The sequence below is a fragment of the Hypanus sabinus genome, chromosome 12 (genome assembly GCF_030144855.1).
Source record: "Hypanus sabinus isolate sHypSab1 chromosome 12, sHypSab1.hap1, whole genome shotgun sequence".
NCBI classification, from domain to species: Eukaryota; Metazoa; Chordata; class Chondrichthyes; order Myliobatiformes; family Dasyatidae; genus Hypanus; species Hypanus sabinus.
In genome coordinates this window covers 9591600-9611339 of record NC_082717.1, presented here as the reverse complement: position 1 = coordinate 9611339, position 19740 = coordinate 9591600, and the positions used below count along the sequence as shown (strand labels likewise).

General features: G+C 43.2%; 1 protein-coding gene across 3 annotated transcripts in view; it reads left to right on the top strand.

The window, feature by feature from the left end:
- The window catches only part of cd109 (CD109 molecule), a 244258-nt gene that overhangs the window by 186114 nt on the left and 38404 nt on the right, over window positions 1–19740 (top strand). For all 3 annotated transcript variants that reach the window (XM_059985524.1, XM_059985525.1, XM_059985526.1), the window contains 2 exons: window positions 3522–3603; window positions 16822–17050. In XM_059985524.1, the coding sequence (XP_059841507.1) occupies window positions 3522–3603; window positions 16822–17050 (311 nt within the window). The remainder of the gene's footprint in view (window positions 1–3521; window positions 3604–16821; window positions 17051–19740) is intronic.

The window sequence follows — 19740 nt, the reverse complement described above, 5'->3', positions numbered from 1 at the left end:
CTTCAGCCCACAATGTTGTTCTGACCTTTCAAATAACTCCAAAATCAATCTAACCCTTCCCTCCCCCATAACCCTCCATTTTCACTTTATCCATGTGCCTATCTAAGAGTTTCTTAAATCCCCCTAATATATCTGCCTCTACCACCAACCCTGCCAGGGTGTTCCTTAGGTTAAGGGTGAAAGGTAAAAGGTTTACGAGGAACATGAAGGGGAAACTTCCTCATTCAGGGGGTAGTGAGAGTGTGGAACAAGCTGCCAGTGCAAGTGGTGCATGGGACCTCGATTTCAATGTTTAAGAGAAGTTTGGAGAGGTACATACGAGGGTTGATTGATAAGTTCATGGCCTAGGGTAGGAGATGAGTTATACAGCTTTCATTACATGCACATGCAGTTCAACTCTTTGAGTGATTATGCAGAAAGTTTGAAGTTAATAACTCATCAGGGGTGTTTGATAAGTTTATGGCCTAAGGTAGAAAGAGATGTTATTAACTTCAAATTTTCTGCATAATCACTCAGAGTTGAACTGCATGTGCATGTAACCAGAGCTATATAACTCATCTCCTTCTACCTTAGGCCATGAACTTATCAATCACCCCTCGTAGATAAAGTTAAAATCTGTCCCGAGCCGTTAGGCTCAGCAGGCCAGTGCTTATGCTGGTTTCTCCTTGTAGATGGTAGGCGTATGGAGAGCCATGGTCTCAGTGGAGGTTGATGAGAGTAGGCAGAATAATGGTTCAGCATGGACTAGATTGACCAAATGGCTTGCTTCTGTCTGTACTTTTCTATGACTCTATGATTCTATGGCCAATCACTCCCAGTATAAAGAATTTTCATTTACATGTATTAGGGATTTGCCATGGCATGTTGGTCAGGGCGTGAGGTAACAAAAACAGCGTTCAACAATGATAAAGAATAAAGAATTACATAAACTCGTTAGAGCTTGAAGTACAGATATGGAATAAAGTGTGAATAAATACATAAATACTAGTATGTATTCACATTGGAAACAATATTATACTGTTTATAATGCTGTTTTTTAGTAAATACATATTGTATTTATATATTTATGCACAGTTTATTCCACATCTGTACTTTAACCAACTTTATTTTACATAATTCTTTATAATTGTTGAATGTCATATTTTGTTGCATGTCGTGCCCTGACCAACACACCAGAACAAATTCCTAATACATGTAAATATTTATGGTGAATAAAGTTTAGCTTTGATCCTTAAGAAATAAATATTGACTGAGACATTTTCTTTCTCTTATTCCGAATGGTTTCATCAGAATTAGTATGTCTATTAAAGAGTTTAATAAATTTCTGGGTTAAATGTCCCATCTGAAACAGAAAATTCAACAATATAGTTATCCTAGATTTCAAAGTTCGAAGTTCAAAGTAAATTTATTATCAAAGTACCTATATATCACCATATGCAATCCTGAGATTCATTTTCCTGTGGGTATTCACTAGTAAATACAAAAACAATCACAAACAAGCTAATAATGAATAAAAAATAATAAATATTGAGAACAAAAGAGTCCTTGAAAGTGAGTCCATAGGTTGTGGGAACATCTCAGTGATGGGGGTGAGAAAAGTTGAATGAATTTACCCCTCTGGTTCAAGAGCCTGATGGTTAAGGGGTAATAGCTGTCCTTGAAGCTAGTGGTGTGAGGCCTGAGGCTCCTGTATCCCCTTCATGATAGCAACAAGAAGCGAGCATGGTCTAAAAGCGGGGTCCTTGATGGACGCTGCTCTCCGGCGACATTGCTCCATGTTCTGAGCAGACATTGGCTTGTGATCCAGACTTCCTTATTTCATCCCTTACTCCTCAGCCTCCCTATCATCCAACTAAGTGTCACCACAGGTGGGATAGTGGCTTAGAGGGCAGCATGGTAACATAGTGGTTAGTGTAACAATTTACAGCAGTGGTCCCCAACCACCAGGCTGCAAAACATGTGCTACCGGGCTGCGAGGAAACAATATGATTTGGCTACTGGCCTGGAGCGTGGACAGATGGGCGCCACCTCTAAACCTGTTTAGTACACCAAATGTTCATGGGGAACCCAGTGCTAAAATATTCACAGACGACCTAATTCTGTCTCAGGGTTTTGTAAGTAGCAGAGCAGCTACCTCGCTGCGATCTACTGAAAGTCATCCCTCGAGACAAACTTTTCTCAGCTGACAGATCCTACCGACCTGCAAGGCGGGGTGGGGCGGGTGCCCTTTTGCACTCCTCGCTCGGTCGGTCGCTCTCTCCGGACTGTGACCCCGGCACGGGGACCTCTGTCCCTGACCTTGTCCTCTCAGCCCTCCCACGGCCAACCCCACCTGTCCAAGGTGTCTGGCGGCGAGCGGGAGGCTGTATAATGAGGCAATGAAAACTGCTTTGGCACCTTAAGTCCAAGTACCCTGCACTTAAAGACAAACCCGTTGAGTTTTTTGAGTGGAGAAAACATGAGCAAGCGGGACAGAAGCAAGTGCTAACAGCCACAAAAACTAAATTGTGGAATAGACTGGACATAAGGAACCCCTTTTGAGTATCACTGTCTCCCATCAGCCCTCGATGGGACCGTCTTGTTGCATGGATACGAGGCCAGGGCTCCCATTGATTCAGCGATATTGGTGTGTTGCAATGATTTTATATGTTCATACAAGTAAAATATGCATTGTGTGTTTAATATCCAAGCATTACTTAAAATGTTATGATGCCATTGACTTATAAGTGACTTATAATTGACTTTCACTATACTCATGCGAGGAAAATATGCGCTCTGTGTTTAATATTAAATTCATTAGATAAACCCTTTTAAACCCTTTTAGAAACAAAATTGAGTGTATTAGCCACTTATAAGTGACTCATAGTTGACTTGTCACCTATATTCCGGCCGTGATTAATACCCCCCCCCCCCATCGTCGGCCAGTCTGCAAGAATATTATCAATATTAAACCAGTCCGTGGTGCAAAAAAGGTTGGTGACCCCCGCTTTACAGTGTCAGTGACCTGGCTTTAATGTAGATAAGGTGCTTTCACATTCTCCCCTTACCTGCTTGTGTTTCCTCTGGGTGCTCCAGTTTCCACCCATGTTTCAAAATAGATGGGCCTATTATAACAAAAACTTCATTCCATTGTAAATGTTCCTTCCCCCAGACCATTAATCTGATCAACCATCCTAGTTAGCCTCCCTACCCCCTCTATCTATTACCTCGGTTACTGCACTGTAGACAGTTTAAACCCCTTTTTAATCATTGCATTGTAAGTACAATCATTACATTGTAAGTACATACTGGTATTTATGTATTTATGCACATTTTATTCCATATCTCTACATTAAACTTTAAGTTTACTTTTTATATAATTCTTTATAACTGTTGAATGTTGCTGCTTTTTGTTGCATGTCACACCCTGACCAACACACCACAGCAAATTACTAATATATGTAAACATATATGGCAAATAAAGTTGATCCTAGATCCTAGTCAATGACCGAGCACTTCTCAGGATCATTCCTGTTTCATAGGTTACCAAAGGGAGTTAACGTACCAACGGACTGATGGCTCCTTCAGTGCCTTTGGAAATTCGGATTCTTCTGGAAGCACTTGGTAAGAAGATTTCTGGAGGGATAGGCTGGAAGGCCCCTTCCATCTGTGGCTTCGATTACAAAGCTCTCATTCTCTCTTCAGTGGAACCAGCCCAAAAAAAACTCTGCGAGATTTATAGCTTACTCTTCCTCACTTGAATTCCTGAAGAATGTGGTGTGGATAACTGTCAGAAGGGAATACATTAGGAGGGAATAACCAGCACTGAGAGTGACTTCCCATCACTTCCAAATGGATTTAGTGGAGGGAGAGGCAGTGGCTGGTTCTCAACTGGTGTACTCTGGCAGATCTGGCCTCTTAGTTCTTAAATATTCTCTTTCTTTTTGTATTCATCCCATTCGTCTGTTGCCTCTCTGTTCTCGTTCTCTCCACCCCTTGCACTTTCTGCGGTTCTTCTGAGCTTTTATTCCCTCACCCTGTGTGCAAAAGACAACAAACTGCACAGATACAGAAGAAATAATAATAACAATAATAATATCAATAATAATAATAATAAATAAACAATAAATATTGAGAAGATGAGATGAAGAATCCTTGAAAGTGAGTCCATAGTTTGTGGGAATAGTTCAGTGTTGGGGTGAGTGAAGTTATCTCCTCTGGTTCAAGAGCCTGATGCTTGAGAGGTAGTAACTGTTGCTGAACCTGGTGGTGTAGTTGTCTCCCACTCTCTATCAACCAATCAGTTTCTTTTGCCTGTTAGTTCCTTAAGTTGAACTGTTGCTTACATAGAACATAGTACACTACAGCATAGTACTGGACCTTCAGCCCAGAATGTTTTGCTGATCTTTTAACCTACTCTTAGATAAATCTAACCCTAAAAATCTATCCCTTCCCTTGCACATAACTCTCTATCTTTCATTCATCTGTATGCTTGTTTAATAGCTACTTAAATGCCCCTAATGTACCTGTCTCTACCACCACCCCAGACAGGGCTTTCCATGCACTGACCACTTTCTGTGTAGAGAACTTACCTCTGATATCCCCCAATATTTTTCTCCAATCTTCTTAAAATTATGCTCCCTTGCATTGGCCATGCCGGCATGGGACTCACTCCAAGGACAAAAGCCCTAGCTCACTCAACCTGGAGACGCAGTCTCTAGCCCAGCCAGCATGCCCTCACGCTAATTACATGCTCACTTTTATTGTCTTCCTTTCACTCATTAATTTCTGCTGCTCTCTCTTTGCATCTCCCTCTTGTTAAAACAATAAGACACAGGAGCAGAATTAGGCTGTTTGGCCTCAGGGTTTATACTCCTTCTCAACCCCATTTTCCTGCCTTCTCAAGAACCTTTCTAAATATGCAAACCTATATAAATATGCAAATATCTAACCAGCCAATCTTGAGGCAGCATCTCAATATATAAAAACATGCAGACAGGGTCAGGAGGTTCCGTTGTTGTTCAGACCAGACCTCAGAATGGGGAAGAGATGTGATTTATGTGACTTTGACCATGGAATGATTGTTGGTGCCAGATGGGTGATCTGAGGAAACGGTCCCAGTTGCCTGTTCTGTAAAGCATAGTGCTAACCACTGCACTATCATGTCACCCCAAGGTGGACAGGCTACAGCAGCAGAAGACCACAAATATGCTCTCAGTGGCCATTTTGTTGGGTGCAGGAGGTTACCCAGTAAAATGGCCAATGAGTGAACATTGCATGCTTTGGAAATACGGGACATCTGGGACATCTGATGCATGAAAATTATGCTCCACTACTCCTCTGGGAAGAAAGGGTGAAGTACAGAGTGCTCTGGCTCCTACACACGCAATGGTTTGTGACAGATGATTAAATCAACATTTTTGTGGGCAGAAAAACACACAAAAAAGTAAGCAGCCTTCCGGTGTTCCGCATTTCATAAACACAAGAGGTTCTGCAGATGCCGGAAATCCAGAGCAGCACACACAAAATGCTGGAGGAACTCAGCAGGTCAGGCGGCATTTATGGAGTGGAATAAAGTTGATATTTTGGGCTGAGACCCCTCCCTTCCTTCCTGACCCTTCCAGCACTTGTGCTGGCAGCTCACTCCACATTCTCACCACCAACTGAGTGATGAAAATCCACCTCATGTTCCCCTTGAACATTTCACCTTTCACCCTAAACCCATGCCTTCTAGTTCTTGTCTCACTCAAATTCAGTGGAATCTTTTTGAGATGTATAAATTCCTAAGAGCTATAGATAGGGTGAATGGACACAGTCTTTTTACTCAAAGTTAGGGTGTCAGAACTAGAAAGTTTAATGTAAATTTATTATCAAGTACATGTATTGTCACCATATACAATCCTGAGATCCATTTTCTTGTGGGAATATTCAATAAATTCAGTAACAATAACAGAATCAATGAAAGACCACACCAAACAGTGTGCAAAAGACAATAAACTGTGCGTATACATAAAGAAAGAAAAACAGAAACAAATATAATAACAGTAATTACACAAGCAATAAATATTGAGAATATGACATGAAGAGTCCATAGGTTGTGGGAATGTTTCAATGATTTGGCAAGTGAAGTTGATTAAAGTTATTTCCTCTGGTTCAACAGCCTGATTGTTGAGGCATAGTAGCTGTTCTTGAACCTGGTGGTGTGAGTCCTGAGACTTCTGTACCTTTCTTCTGATGGCAGCAGTGATAAGAGAGTGTGGTCTGGGTGGTGGGGTATCTCTGATGATGGACACTGCTCCATGTAGATGTGCTCATTGGTAGGGAGGACTTTGTCCATGATGGCGTGGGCCGTATCCCGTACTTTTGTAGATGTGCTCATTGGTAGGGAGGACTTTGTCCATGATGGCATGGGCCGTATCCCGTACTTTTGTAGTATTCATTGGTAGAGAGGACTGTCCATGATGGCGTGGGCCGTATCCCGTACTTTTGTAGTATTCATTGGTAGGGAGGACTTTGTCCATGATGGCATGGGCCGTATCCCGTACTTTTGTAGTATTCATTGGTAGGGAGGACTTTGTCCATGATGGCGAGGGCCGTATCCCGTACTTTTGTAGTATTCAAAAGCTTTGCGTTTCCATACCAGGCTGTGATGTAGCCAATCAATATTCTCTCTACAAATCACTAGAGAGTGTAGAGAGTAGTGGAGAGCCACAGGGCTTAGGTTTAACATGAGAAGGGAAATATTTAATCAAGCGGAAATATTTCCCTTATTTCTGTCCATAGATGTGGCCTGACCTGTTGAGTTTCTCCAGCATTTTCTGTGTATTATTTCATATCTCATGTCTACAATACCACAGTGCACGTTATAGAATTTTCAAGCCATCACAAGCCCTTTCGAAAGGGAGCTGTTTCAACTTTGCTGATTTCTACTTTCACAGGCAATATTGTTGATCTACAAGGAGAGTCCTTTAAAGATTACATTATGCAAAGTCAAATTTATTTTTCTTTTCTGGATCTGTTAGGGTTTCTGACATGTTTGCTTACTCGATAGTTCCAATAATTTGACTGAAGTCACTGAGGCTGCAGGTGCCGGTATCTGGAAAGACCCTTAATCCGCTGGGCAAACTCAGCAGACCGTGCAGCATCAGTGGAGAAAAGGGAATTAAAGGCAGTGTAGACCTTGGGAGAAGGGGAAAGAGGAGGGGCACCAGAGGGAGGTGATGGGCAGGTGAGGAGAAGAGAAAAGGTAAGAGGGGAACGAGAATGGGGAATTGAAAAGGAGAGAAGAGAGTGAGGAACATTACACGAGTGAGGAAGAGCACGACTGAATAAAGAAACAGAAGTTAAGGGAGGTACAATGAGTGGGGAAGATAATCGGGATCACAGAGAAGGAAGGAAAGAGAGAAAATCTTAAAGGGCTAAATGAAAAGTGGAGGATGGTGATGGAGAGGAAGAGAAGACTGAAGGAAGAGAGACAAACCCTGGACAGAAGGACAATGAGGTAACTAAGGGTACTGATGAAGTTTAGGCGATGGATGTTGTCTATATGGACTTCAGCAAGTCTTTGCTAAGGTCCTGTGTGACAGGATAGGACAGGACAAAAAAGATTCAGGGGAGCTAACAAGGTGGGTGGAAGAGTGTGGATGTTGAAGTAAGAAGCTGGGCTCACCTGTCTTTGGTTCCCCTCCTTCTCTTTCACCCGTGGTCTACTGCCCTCTCCTAATGGATTCTTTCTTCTTCAAACTTAAACTTCCTCCACTATCATCTCTGAGCTTTTTAATTCTTCCCTTCCTTCCCCATCCACCAATCTTCCACCCCACCTGGTCTCACCTATCACCTGCCAGCTTACTCATTCCCCTCCCCACCCATCTTTTTATTCTGGCTTCTTTCCTCTTCCTTTCCTGTCCCGATGAAGGTTCTCGGCCCAAAGCACCTGACTACTTATTCCTCTCCGCAGATGCTGCTTGGCAAGCTGAGTTCCCTCCATCATTTTGTGTGTGTTGCTTATTCAATTGTTTAGGTGCCTCTTATGTCTGATTTCACATGATGGGCCATGGAAGGGAAGCCAGGGCAGTGGCAATAAAAGAATATATGTTTGAATTAGTTGTTTCCGCAATTTATATTACACTTGATGCTTCATTTTGACTAATCCAAGCCTGAGCCAAATACTTACGTGACCTAACCACATCCTCAAATGCCGGAGTTAATTTCCCTATGCCAGAAAGTAGAGAATGAGCCAACCACTTCTTCCTTAGGTCCCTGAGCCATCAATTTGCTGTAACCTAAGAGGTGATGGTAGAGGAAAATACATTAGGGACATTTAAGATACGTCCAGATAGGCACATGGAATGTGAAGAAAATGGGAGGATGTGGACATTGTGTAGGCTGTAGAGATTAGCTTAGTTAGCCATTTGATTACTAATTTCATTGGTTTGGCACAACAGTGTGGGTGCAAGGGCCTGACCTGAGCTGGACTGTTCTGTTTTCTAATACTGACACTAACTACTTTGATGCAAGATTCCCTACAGCATATAGAAATACATTCTTTCCCCCTACAATCCAGGTGTTTATCTTTTAACAGCAAGTGCTGATTTATCAATCAAATTTTGGGATATGGAAATGCTAATGCTAGAAATTTCAAAGAAGAACAATTTTCAAGTGTTTAAGAGGGCTTATGTTTTGTTAGACCATAAGACATAGGGCCATCGAGGCCTAGACCATCGAGTCTGTTCTGCCATTTCATCATAAGGCCGAAAGACCATAAGACATAGAATTGGGCTATATGGCCCATCGAGGCTTCGCCATTTAGTCATGGATGATTCCTTTCTCCCCTCCTCAACCTCACTCCTTGTCCTTCTCCTCTTAACCTTTGATGCCATGTGTAATCAAGAACCTACCAATCTCTGCCTTAAATACACCCAATGACCCTGGCCTCCACAGCTGCCTGTGGTAACAAATTCCACAAATTCTCTACCCTCTGCCTAAAGAAATTTCTTTGCATTTCTGTTTTAAAAGGACGCCTCTCTATCCTGAGGCTGTGTCCTTTTGTCCTAGACTTCCCCACCACGGGAAACATCCTTTTCACATCTACTCTGTCCAGGCATTTCAACATTTAAAATATTTCAATGAGATCCCCACTCATCCTTCTAAATTCCAGCGAATACAGACCCAGAGCCATCAAACGTTCCTTGTATGATAACCCTTTCATTTCCAGAATCAATCTTGTAAACTGCCTCTGGACCCTCTCCAGTGCCAGCACATCTTTTCTTAGATGAGGAGCCCAAAACTGTTCACAATACTCAAGGTGAGGCCTTACCAGTGCTTTATAAACCTCAGTATCACATCCCTGCTCTTGTATTTTAGACCTCTTGAAATGAATGCTAACATTGTATTTGCCTTCCTCACCACTGACTCAACCTGCAAGTTAACTTTTAGGGTATTCTGCATAAGGACTCCCAAGTCCCTTTGCATCTCAGATTTTTGGATTTTCTCCCTGGTTATAAAATAGTCAGAACACTTATTTCTACTACCAAAGTGCATGACCATGCATTTTCCAACATTGTATTTCATTTGCCACTTTATTGCCCATTCTCTTAATCTGTCTAAGTCCTTCTGCAGCCTGTCTGTTTCCTCAACACTACCTGCCCCTCCACCAACTGTTGTATCATTTGCAAACTTTGGCAACAAAGCCGTCTATTCCATCAACTAAATCATTGATATACAGCATAAAAAGTGTTCCCAATACCGACCCCTATGGAACACCACTAGTCACTGGCAGCCAACCAGACAGGGGTCCTTTTATTCCCACTCGCTGACTCCTACCCATCAGCCAATGCTCTAACTATGTTAATAACTTTACTGTAATACCTTGGGCTCTTAATTGGTAATCAGCCTCATGTGTGGCATCTTGTCAAAGGCCTTCTGAAAGTCCAAATATACAACATGCACTGCATTCCCTTTATCTGTCCTACTTGTCATCTTCTCATTGCTAATTTTAACCCCATTCTCCTGCTGCCCTGTAACCTTCAACGCCCTAACTAATCAGGAAGCTAGCCTTACAGATACCCAATGACTTGGCCTCCGCAGCAAGACGCAAGACTCAAATGGGTCCAGTCAGCAGGTGAAGTTGGAATGGTGCTGGTCTGAAGTCAAGGCTAAGATGTATCTGGTGTAAATAGTGAATGCTGGTGGGCAGTAAATAAGGCCTGGTTGTTTCTCATATTTCCAGTTTCATTTCAATGACCGCAGCTCACATTATCCTGGACCCTGCTCCACATTCCCACCATCCCTGGGTAAAGTTGTTTCCCAGATCCCCACAGGATGTTTCAACTCTTAGGGTCACAGGGCGCAACAGCAAAGAATCAGGCACTTCAGCCCATCTATTCTGTGCCAGTTTGCTGTTGCATCCCATCTACCTGCACCCACACCTCCATTCCTCTCTCATCCATGCACTTTTACAATTTTTTCTTAAATGTTGAGATCAAACCTGTATCTCCAACTTCCACCGATGACTCATCCTGCAGTCGTACAACCCTGTGAGTGAAGAAGTTCCCCCTCACAATCCCCTTAAATTTTCACCTTCCACCCTTAATTATGAACTTTCACCCACACATTGTGATTTAAGACCTTAAGGCATAGAAGCAGAATTAGGCCATTTGGACCATCAGGTCTGCTCCACCATTCCATCATGGCTAATTTATTATTCCTCTCAACCCCATTCTCCTGCATTCACATTGTAACTATTAAAGAATATATCAACCTTCAGTTTAAGTATACTCAGTAACATAGGTTCCTCAACCCTCTGTTGCAATGAATTCCACAGGTACTCTACCCTCAGGCTGAAAAAAATCCTCCCCATCTCTGTTCTAAATGGATGTCCCTCTATTCAGAGGCTGTGCCCTCTGGTCCTAGTCTCCTCCAAGAAAAGAAACATTTTCTTCAGGTCCATTCATCCAGCCCTTTCAATAATCAATTGGTTTCAATGAGTTCCCCACTCATTCTTTTAAACTCCAGTGAGTAAAGGCCCAGAGCCATTAAACATACCTCATATATTAACCCTTTTCATTCCTGAATCATTCTTGTGAACTTCCTTGGGACCCTCTCCAAAGTCAACACATCTTTGCTCAGATAAGGGACCCAAGTGCAGTCAGACCCAATGCCTGATAAAGCCTCAGCATGACTAGATGATGAAGTAGTCTCTCTTGTTGCTGCTCCTTTCATAACTTCGAACATGTTTTTCCTTTTGAGCAGTTATCTGATTCCTTTTGAAGAATCTTGTTGACTCTGCATCAGCTGGTTCTTCAGGCAGTGTGTTCCAAACCACAGAAAACAATTGTGAAATACAGGAACATTAAAAACCGCAGCAGGGGCCGACAGCACATTCTCACAAGCCTGCTCATTGTTTGGAACGTAGGATGTGGAACATAGAACAAATAACATAGAACAATGTATCAGCCTCTGGCAGACGTTTCACATACCCGCCATTCTCTGTGTGAAAAACCTACCTCTCACATCCCTCAATGCTTTCCAACAATCATCTTAAAATTAGGCTACCTTATATCAGCCAATTCCACCCTGGGAAAAAGTCTCTCGATGTCCATTCTATCAATGCTGCTTATCATCTTGTACACCTCTATTAAGTCATCTCCCAATTTCCTGTGCTCCAAAGAGAAAAGTCCTCACATAGCTTCAGGTCTAATTTTGGTGGCCACTCCACTTTATTACTCTCTAGGTGTATGCCCTCCCATACAACTCAAATGAGGCCCAACAGAAACTCAAACCACCACATTTCCTCCCTGGTTCTGATGCACTGTGACCCTTGAAAGACAATCCTGAATTTGAAAATCTCAGGTGACCCTTTTTCCTGAATAAATCTAGAGAAGGTAGGATTCCAGTAAAGGATTCTGATGTATCGGGAATTCTGCAGCTGAAAGAGGAGGTCTGTTATTTGGGGTAAAGGGAATTTCTGACCATGATTGTTCCTGGTAAATTTTTTCTACAGAAGTACTTTGCCATTGCATTCTTCTGGGGATGTCCTTACAAGACAGGTGACCACAGCCATTATCAGATTGTCTATCCGGCAACAGTAGTCATTTAACCAGAACTTGTGATATGAACCAGCTGCTCATGCAAGCATCCACCACCTATTCCCATGGTTTCACGTGACCCTGATTCAGGGAGGGGGCTAATCAGGTGAGTTACCTTCCCAAGGTGACCTGCAGGCTAGCAGAGGGAAGGAGCACCTTATACCTTCCTTGGTAGAGATGTATCTCCACCCTGCCACCCAAAGAGGATGGTTTAGGAACTCAGTAATAGCAGAGGAAAAAAGTCAAATGATGGCAGTTTCAAAATTCACTGAGCCAGAGCAAGAGTAGGATAGAAAAACACAAGCGATTCTGCAAATGCTGGAGATCCAGAACAACATATACAAAATGTTTGAGGAACTCAGCAGATCAAGCAGTCTCTAAGGAGGGCAATAAATTTTGGGCTGAGACCCTTTATTAGGACTGGAAAGGAAGGGGAAAAAGCCAGAACAGGCAAAGCAGGAGGAGTGCAAGCTAGTATGTGACAGGTGACCAATGTTATACGTCAATGACTGAGATGACAGAATTAAAAACATAGAAAATCTACTGCACAATACAGACTCTTCAGCCCACAATGTTGAACATATATTTACTTTAGAAATTACCTAGGGTTACCCATAGCCCTCTATTTTTCTAAGCTTCATGTACCTACCCAGGAGCCTCTTAAAAGACCCTGTCGTATCCACCTCCACTGTCGCCGCCGGCAGCCCATTCCACGGACTCACCATTCTGTGCACAAAACAAAACTTACCCTTGACATCTTCTCTGTACTTACTTCCAAGCACCTTAAAACTGTGCCCTCTCAATTTAGCCATTTCAGCCCTGGGAAAAAGCCTCTGACTATCCACACGATCAATGCCTCTCATCATCTTATACACCTCTATCAGGTCACCTTGCATCTTCCGTCGCTCCAAGGAGAAAAGGCCAAGTTCACTCAACCTATTCTCATAAGGCATGCTCCCCAATCCAGGCAAAATCCTTGTAAATCTCCTCTGCATCCTTTCTATAGTTTCCACTTCCTTTCTGTAATGAGGTGACCAGAACTAAGCATAGTACTCCAACTGGGGTCTGACCAGAGTCCTTTATAGCTGTAACATTACCTCTCGGCTCTTAAACTCAACCCCATTGTTCATGAAGGCGAATGCACCATATGCCTTCTTAACCACAGAGTCAACCTGCACATCAGCTTTGAGTGTCCTATGGTCTCAGACCCCTCCGGGTCCCTCTGATCCTCCACACTGCCAAAAGTCATATCATTAATATTATATTCTACCATCATATTTGACCTGCCAAAATGAACCACCTCAACTTATCTGGGTTGAACTCCATCTGCCACTTCTCAGCCCAGTTTTGCATCCTATCGATGTCCTGCCGTAACCTCGGACAGCCCTCCACGCTATCCACAACACCCCCAACCTTTGTGTCATCAGCAAATTTACTGACCCATCCCTCCACTTCCTCATCCAGGTCATTTATAAAAATCACAAAGAAAAAGGGTCCCAGAACAGATCCCTGAGGCACATCACTCGTCACCAACCTCCATGTAGAATATGACCCGTCTACAAATACTCTTCGCCTTCTGTTGGCAAGCCAGTTCTGGATCCACAAAGCAAGGTCCCCTTGGATCCCATGTAATTGATGACTTCTTTGCAAAGTTTGCAGATAATACGAAGCTGAGTGGAGGGTCAGGTAGTTTTGAGGAAGTAGTGAGGCTACAGAAGGACTTAGATAGATTAGGAGAATCTGTCAGATGGAATGCAGAATGCACTTTGATAGAAGGAATGAAAGGGTCGACTATTTTCAAAATGGAGAGAAAATGGAAAAAACTTGAGGTGCAAAGGGGCTTGAGAGACCTTGTTCAGGATTCCCTGAAGGTTAATTTGCAGGTTGAGTCTGTGGTTGATGTTGTTTCATATGGCAGGTGTTTTTCTCTTTACACTTCTAATGCTTTAAATGAAGAAGTGTGGCCTGGGAAGAACAGGCACGAGTCTGTCTACACGGAAGCCAGGATTGACTCAGTCTTCATCTGGCATCTCACCCACAGCCATTCCAGCATGGTTGGCCCTGAGTTGGCATCACCTGATGGAGTCCTTGAAGCACGCAAACCTCAACAGGACCTCAACAAAGTTGGTATTCATTTCAAGAGGACTAAAACACAAAAATAAGGACTTAATGTTGAGGCTTAGTAAAGCACTGGTGAGGCTTCACTTGGAGTATTGTGAGCAGTTTTGGGCCCCTTATCTTAGAAAGGATGTGCTGATATTGGACAGGGTTCAAAGGAGGGTCATAATTCTGGAACTGAGAAGTCTGTTGTATGAAGAGCATTTGATGGTTCTGGGCCTGTACTCACAGATCTTCAGAAGACTGAGGGGTGACCTCTGAAACCTATCAAATGTTGAAAGGGCTCAATAGAGTGCATGTGGAGAGGTTCCTACGGTGTGGAAGTCTAAGCCCAGAGGACACAGCTTCAGAATAGAGGGGCGCCCTTTTAGACTGGTGATGAGGAGGAATTTCTTTTGTCAAAGAGCGGTGAATCTGTGAAATTCTTCACCACAGGAGGCTGTTGAGGCCAAGTCATTGGATATATTTAAGACAGAGGTTGACAGATTCTTGATTAGTCAGGGTATGAAGGGATATGAGGGGGAAGACAGAAGATGGGAGTTGAGAGGGAAATAGATCTGCCATATTAAAATGGCAGAGCAGACCCAATGGGCCAAAATGACCTAATTCGGCTCTTATGTCTTATGATATATTTAAGAAACAGTTTCTTAAGTATATTTAGTGAGGAAGCCTCAACTGCTTCCCCGGGCAGAGAATTCCACAGATTCACCACTCTCTGGGAAAAACAGTTTCTCCTCATCTCCGTTCTAAAACTTCTCCCCTGAATCTTGAGGCAATGTCCAAAGGCAATGATAAAGACTGTATGGTGCACTCTGCTTGTGAAATGAGGTTTCGCTGGATTCAATAGTGTCCAGAACATAGAGCATAGAACAGAGAACAGAGAACGTAAAACATCACAGCATAGTTCAGGCTTTTCGAGTCACGATGTTATGCCAACCTTGTAACCTAATTCCAAGATCAATCTAACCCTTCCTTCCCACATAACCCTCTATTTTTCTTTCATCCATGTGCCTATCTAAGCGTTTCTTAAATGTCCTTAATGTATCTGCCTCTACCACCACCCCAGCAGTACACACACCAACCACTCTCTTCATAAATAGACCTACCTCTGATATCCCGCCCTATGTTTTCCTCTAATCACCTTATAATTATGCCCCCACATAATTTGCCATTTCTGCTCTGGCTGTCCACTCAATCTATGCCTCTTATCATCTTCTACATCTCTATCAAGTCACCTCCTATCCTCCTTCATGCCAAAGAGAAAAGTCCTAGCTTGCTCTTCATAATAGGATGTCCCTTTAGAACAGAGATGAAGAGAAATCTTAGTAGAAAGGGGTGAAGAAACAATAGAATGGAGATGGCTACTGCGATCAAGCCATTGGACATACTGTATATAGAGTGGATGTTGATAGTTTCTTGATTAGTAAGGGTTTCAAAGTTTACGGGGAAAAGGCAGGAGAATGGGGTTGAGAGGGATACTAAAACAACTCAATGGGCTGAATGGCCTAATTCTACTCCTGTGTCTTGTGGTCCTGTGATCTTACCTACTGTCTGCCCATTATGCCACTAGTGTTTAGAGCAGCAATAAAGATACTTCATCTCTGGTGGTGTCCAGGGCTTCCTTCATTGTGTCAGTAGCCCGGTTTTCACTACTGTCAGTCATTCAAGTTCTGGGTGGAGACTCAGGAATAGCTAGGCCAGAATAACAAGATTAACATAAGAAGAGTGTTAATGGGGATTGCGTTGAAAACTATCAAATACTGATAGGCTAAAATGATTAGATGTGGAGAGGATGTTTCCAAGAGTTGGGGAGTCTATGACTAGAGAGCACAGCCTCAATTCCCAACCTTTTTTATGCCATAGCCCAATATCATTAAGCAAGGGGTGCATGAACTCCAGGGTGGGAACCACGGAACAGAAATGAGAAGGAATTTCAAACATGAGGAAGTCTGTAGATGCTGAAAATCCAGAGCAACGCACACAAAACACTGGAGAAGCCCACAGGTCAGGCAGCATCTGTGGAAAAAATCAACAGTCAACTTTTCTGGCTAAGAAAAGAGAGAAGGAAGGGGGGAGGTGCCAGAATAGAAAGGAGGGGGTAGGGAAAGGAGGCTAGCTGGAAGATGATAGGGGAAGTACATGGTCAAAGGGTTGGAGGGCAGCTGGGATCACAGAGGGGCAGCAATGAGAGAGGGTTTCACTGAACTTCCATCAAAGAGAAGATTTAAACTTCTTCAGGGTAGGCATCCCTCAAAGAGACTTCGCAGTGAGCAGCAAGTCGTAAATCTGCAGATGCAGGAAATCCAGAGCAACACACACAACATGCTGGACGAACTCAAACCTGTGCAATTCATTGCCATAAATGGCTCGGGAGACCAATTATCAGAGTACACTTAAAGCAGTAGTTAAGAAGTTCTTGATTTGTAAGGAGGTTACAGGGGTAGGCTGAAGAATGGGGCTGAGAGGGGTAATAAATCAGACATGGGCAGACTCAATAGGCCAAATGATCTAATTCTGCTCTTGGGTATCACAGGCTTGACCATGCAACCAAGAGTAGACTGCAGCCCCTGCCTCTCACCATTCCGAGCTCTAATTTGAAGAATGGATAATTCTAACACATCTGCTTTTATCTTCTAAGGTTGTCGGCCTTTGTACTGAGGTGCTTCTTACAGGCACGGGAGTTTATCTACATCGACTCAAATGTGGTGGACAGGGTTACATCCTGGATAATAAAGTACCAGAATAAAAGTGGGGAATTCATGGAACCGGGGAGAGTGATTCATACAGAGCTACAAGGAGGACAGAATGGACCCATCACGCTCACAGCCTACGTTCTTACAGCCCTCTTGGAGGATCCAAAAATCAAGGTTCCTGAATCATTTCTTTTTACAAACAGAATCCAGATCAGAATTAGGGTTAATATTACCAGTATATGTCATGATATGTGTTATCTTTGTGGTAGCATTACATTGCAATACATAATAATAGAGAAAAGAAATCTGAATTACGGTAATCACACACACACACACACACACACACACACACACACACACACACACACACACACACACACACACACACACACACACACACACACACACACACACACACACACACAACGTTCATGGCCTAAGGTAGAAGGAGATGAGTTATTAACTTCAAACTTTCTGCATAATCACTCAAAGAGTTGAACTGCATGTGCATGTAACGAGAGCTGTATAACTCATCTCCTTCTACCTTAGGCCACAAACTTATCAATCACCCCTTGTATATAATTGCTAATTAAGTAAGTAGTGCAAAAATAGAAAAAAATAGTGAGATTTCAATGTCCATTTAGGAATCAGATGGCAGAGGGAAAGAAGCTGTTTTTCAAGCACTGTGTGTGTGCCTTCAGGCTCCTGTACCTCCTCCCTGGTGGTAGCAATGAGAACAAGGCTTGGCCTAAGTAAGGGGGGTCCTTAATGATGGATGTCACCTTTTTGAGGCATCACTCCTACAAGATGTTTTGGATACTACGGATGCTAGTGGTCATGATGGAGCTGATTAATTTTACAACTCTCTGCAGCTTATTTTGATTCTGAGAAGTAACTCCACCTGCGTTCCCTGCCCCCCCACCAGACGGTGTTGCAGCCAGTTAGAATGCTCTTCACAGTACATCTGTAGAAATTTGCGAATGGGTCTGTGTTCATTGGAAATGAAACCGAAAATGCTGGAAATACTCCTGAAAATAATCCACATTCATAGATCCATAGATCCCTCAAAGACGCTATGCCAGTTGATGGCTTATGAAAGTGTTTGCTGTGCTGGCCGTCATTAGTTGGAGGACTGAGTTCAAGAGCTGCTAGGTAATGCAATTCTATAAAACTCTGGTTAGACTACCCTTAGAGTATTGTGTTCAGTTCTCAAAGATCAAAGTAAATTTCTGGTCTATAGGAAGGATGTGAAAGCTTTAGAGAGGGTACAGAGGAGATTTATCAGAATGCTGACTATACTAGACAGTATGTCTTACAGGGAAAGGCTGAACGAGACAGGGCTCTTCTCTTTGGAGCGAAGGAGGTGACTTGATAGAGGTGTACAAGATGATTAGAGGCATAAACCAGAGACTTTATCCCCAGAGTGGAAATGGCTAATATACAAGGGGGCATAATTTTATGGTGATTGGAGGAATGCGGAGGGGGAATGTCAGAAGGACATTTTTTACACAGAGAGTGATAATCACACAGAACACACTGCCAGCAGTGGTGTTACAGGCAGATAGCTTAGGAGTAGAGCATTTAAAAAGCTTTTAGATAGGTACATGGCTGATAGAATAATGGACAGAAGTGTAGGGGGGCAGGGTTAGATTGATCTAGGAGCAGGGTAGAAATTTGACACAACTTCGGTGGCCAAAGTGCCAGTGTCATGCTGTACCATTAGTGCAAGTTGAGGGAAATATAGTCTGAGGTAGAGAAGGTCTTTCAAGAACTTGATGGCAGTGGGGAAATTGAACCTTGAGGTGTGTGTCTTCAGGCTGCTGTACTTTCTGCCTGACCTCAGTATTGAGGAGGGGGCATAGGTTGGATGGTGGGGGCCCTTGATGATGGATGCCTTCTACCTGAGAAAATACTTTATGGAGATGTCCTTGAAGTTGGGGAGAGTTACGATTGAACTGCTCTGGTTCTGTAACATGGAAGCTGGGCTGGTTAAACAAAATCAATGTGTCAAGAACAGAGTTATACAGCAAAGAAACAGCCATTTGGCCCATCATTCCCTGCCGACCAATGACGAACCCCTCAGATGGTCAGCTGGGAGACATGGTCATAAGTAGGGAGGATGAGGTAGGAAAGGAGATCGGTGAGGGAAGAGAGATGATGTGGAGAGCTGGGAACTGTCGTATATGGAGGGGCCACTGAACAGGATTGGAAAAAGCTGCAGAAGGTTGTAAACTCAGACAGCTCCATCCTGGGCATGAGCCTCCCCGGCATCGAGGACATCTTCAAAGGGTGATGCCTCAGAAAGACAGCATCAAACAGGACATGCCTTCTTCTCATTGCGACCATCAAGAACGAGGTGAAGAAACCTGAAGATACAGATTCAATGTTTCAGAAACAGCTTCTTCCCCTCTGCCATGAACTCTACATGTTATCTGCTCTCTTTTTGCACTACTTATTTAACTTATTTTTTAATATATCCTTTTTATTGTACAAACGTAATTTATACGTGGAAAGCAGCCAGTGAGTGAGTGGGCCAGTGAAGGAGTGGAGATTTGAGGCTTTGACTCGAGAGATTCTGGCAGTTTTGGCAGTTGGACTGTGCAATCAAGTCAATTAAGATTTGAATAGCTCAGACTCAGCAGAAAGCAGCTGATTGGGCAATCGAGGTCAGGTGACCAAGCAGTTTGAAAAGCTCAAACAAATAAATAGAAGGTTACCTCAAGTGAAGCGGCCAGTGAGTGAATGGGCCAGTAAAGGAGTGGAGATTTGAGGCTTTGACTCGAGAGGCTTCGACGAGAAGAGGCGGAGGACGAGCTTGTTCCCAGTTAGTTTTTACAATGCCTGCTGAGACGGTGATGTGCCTC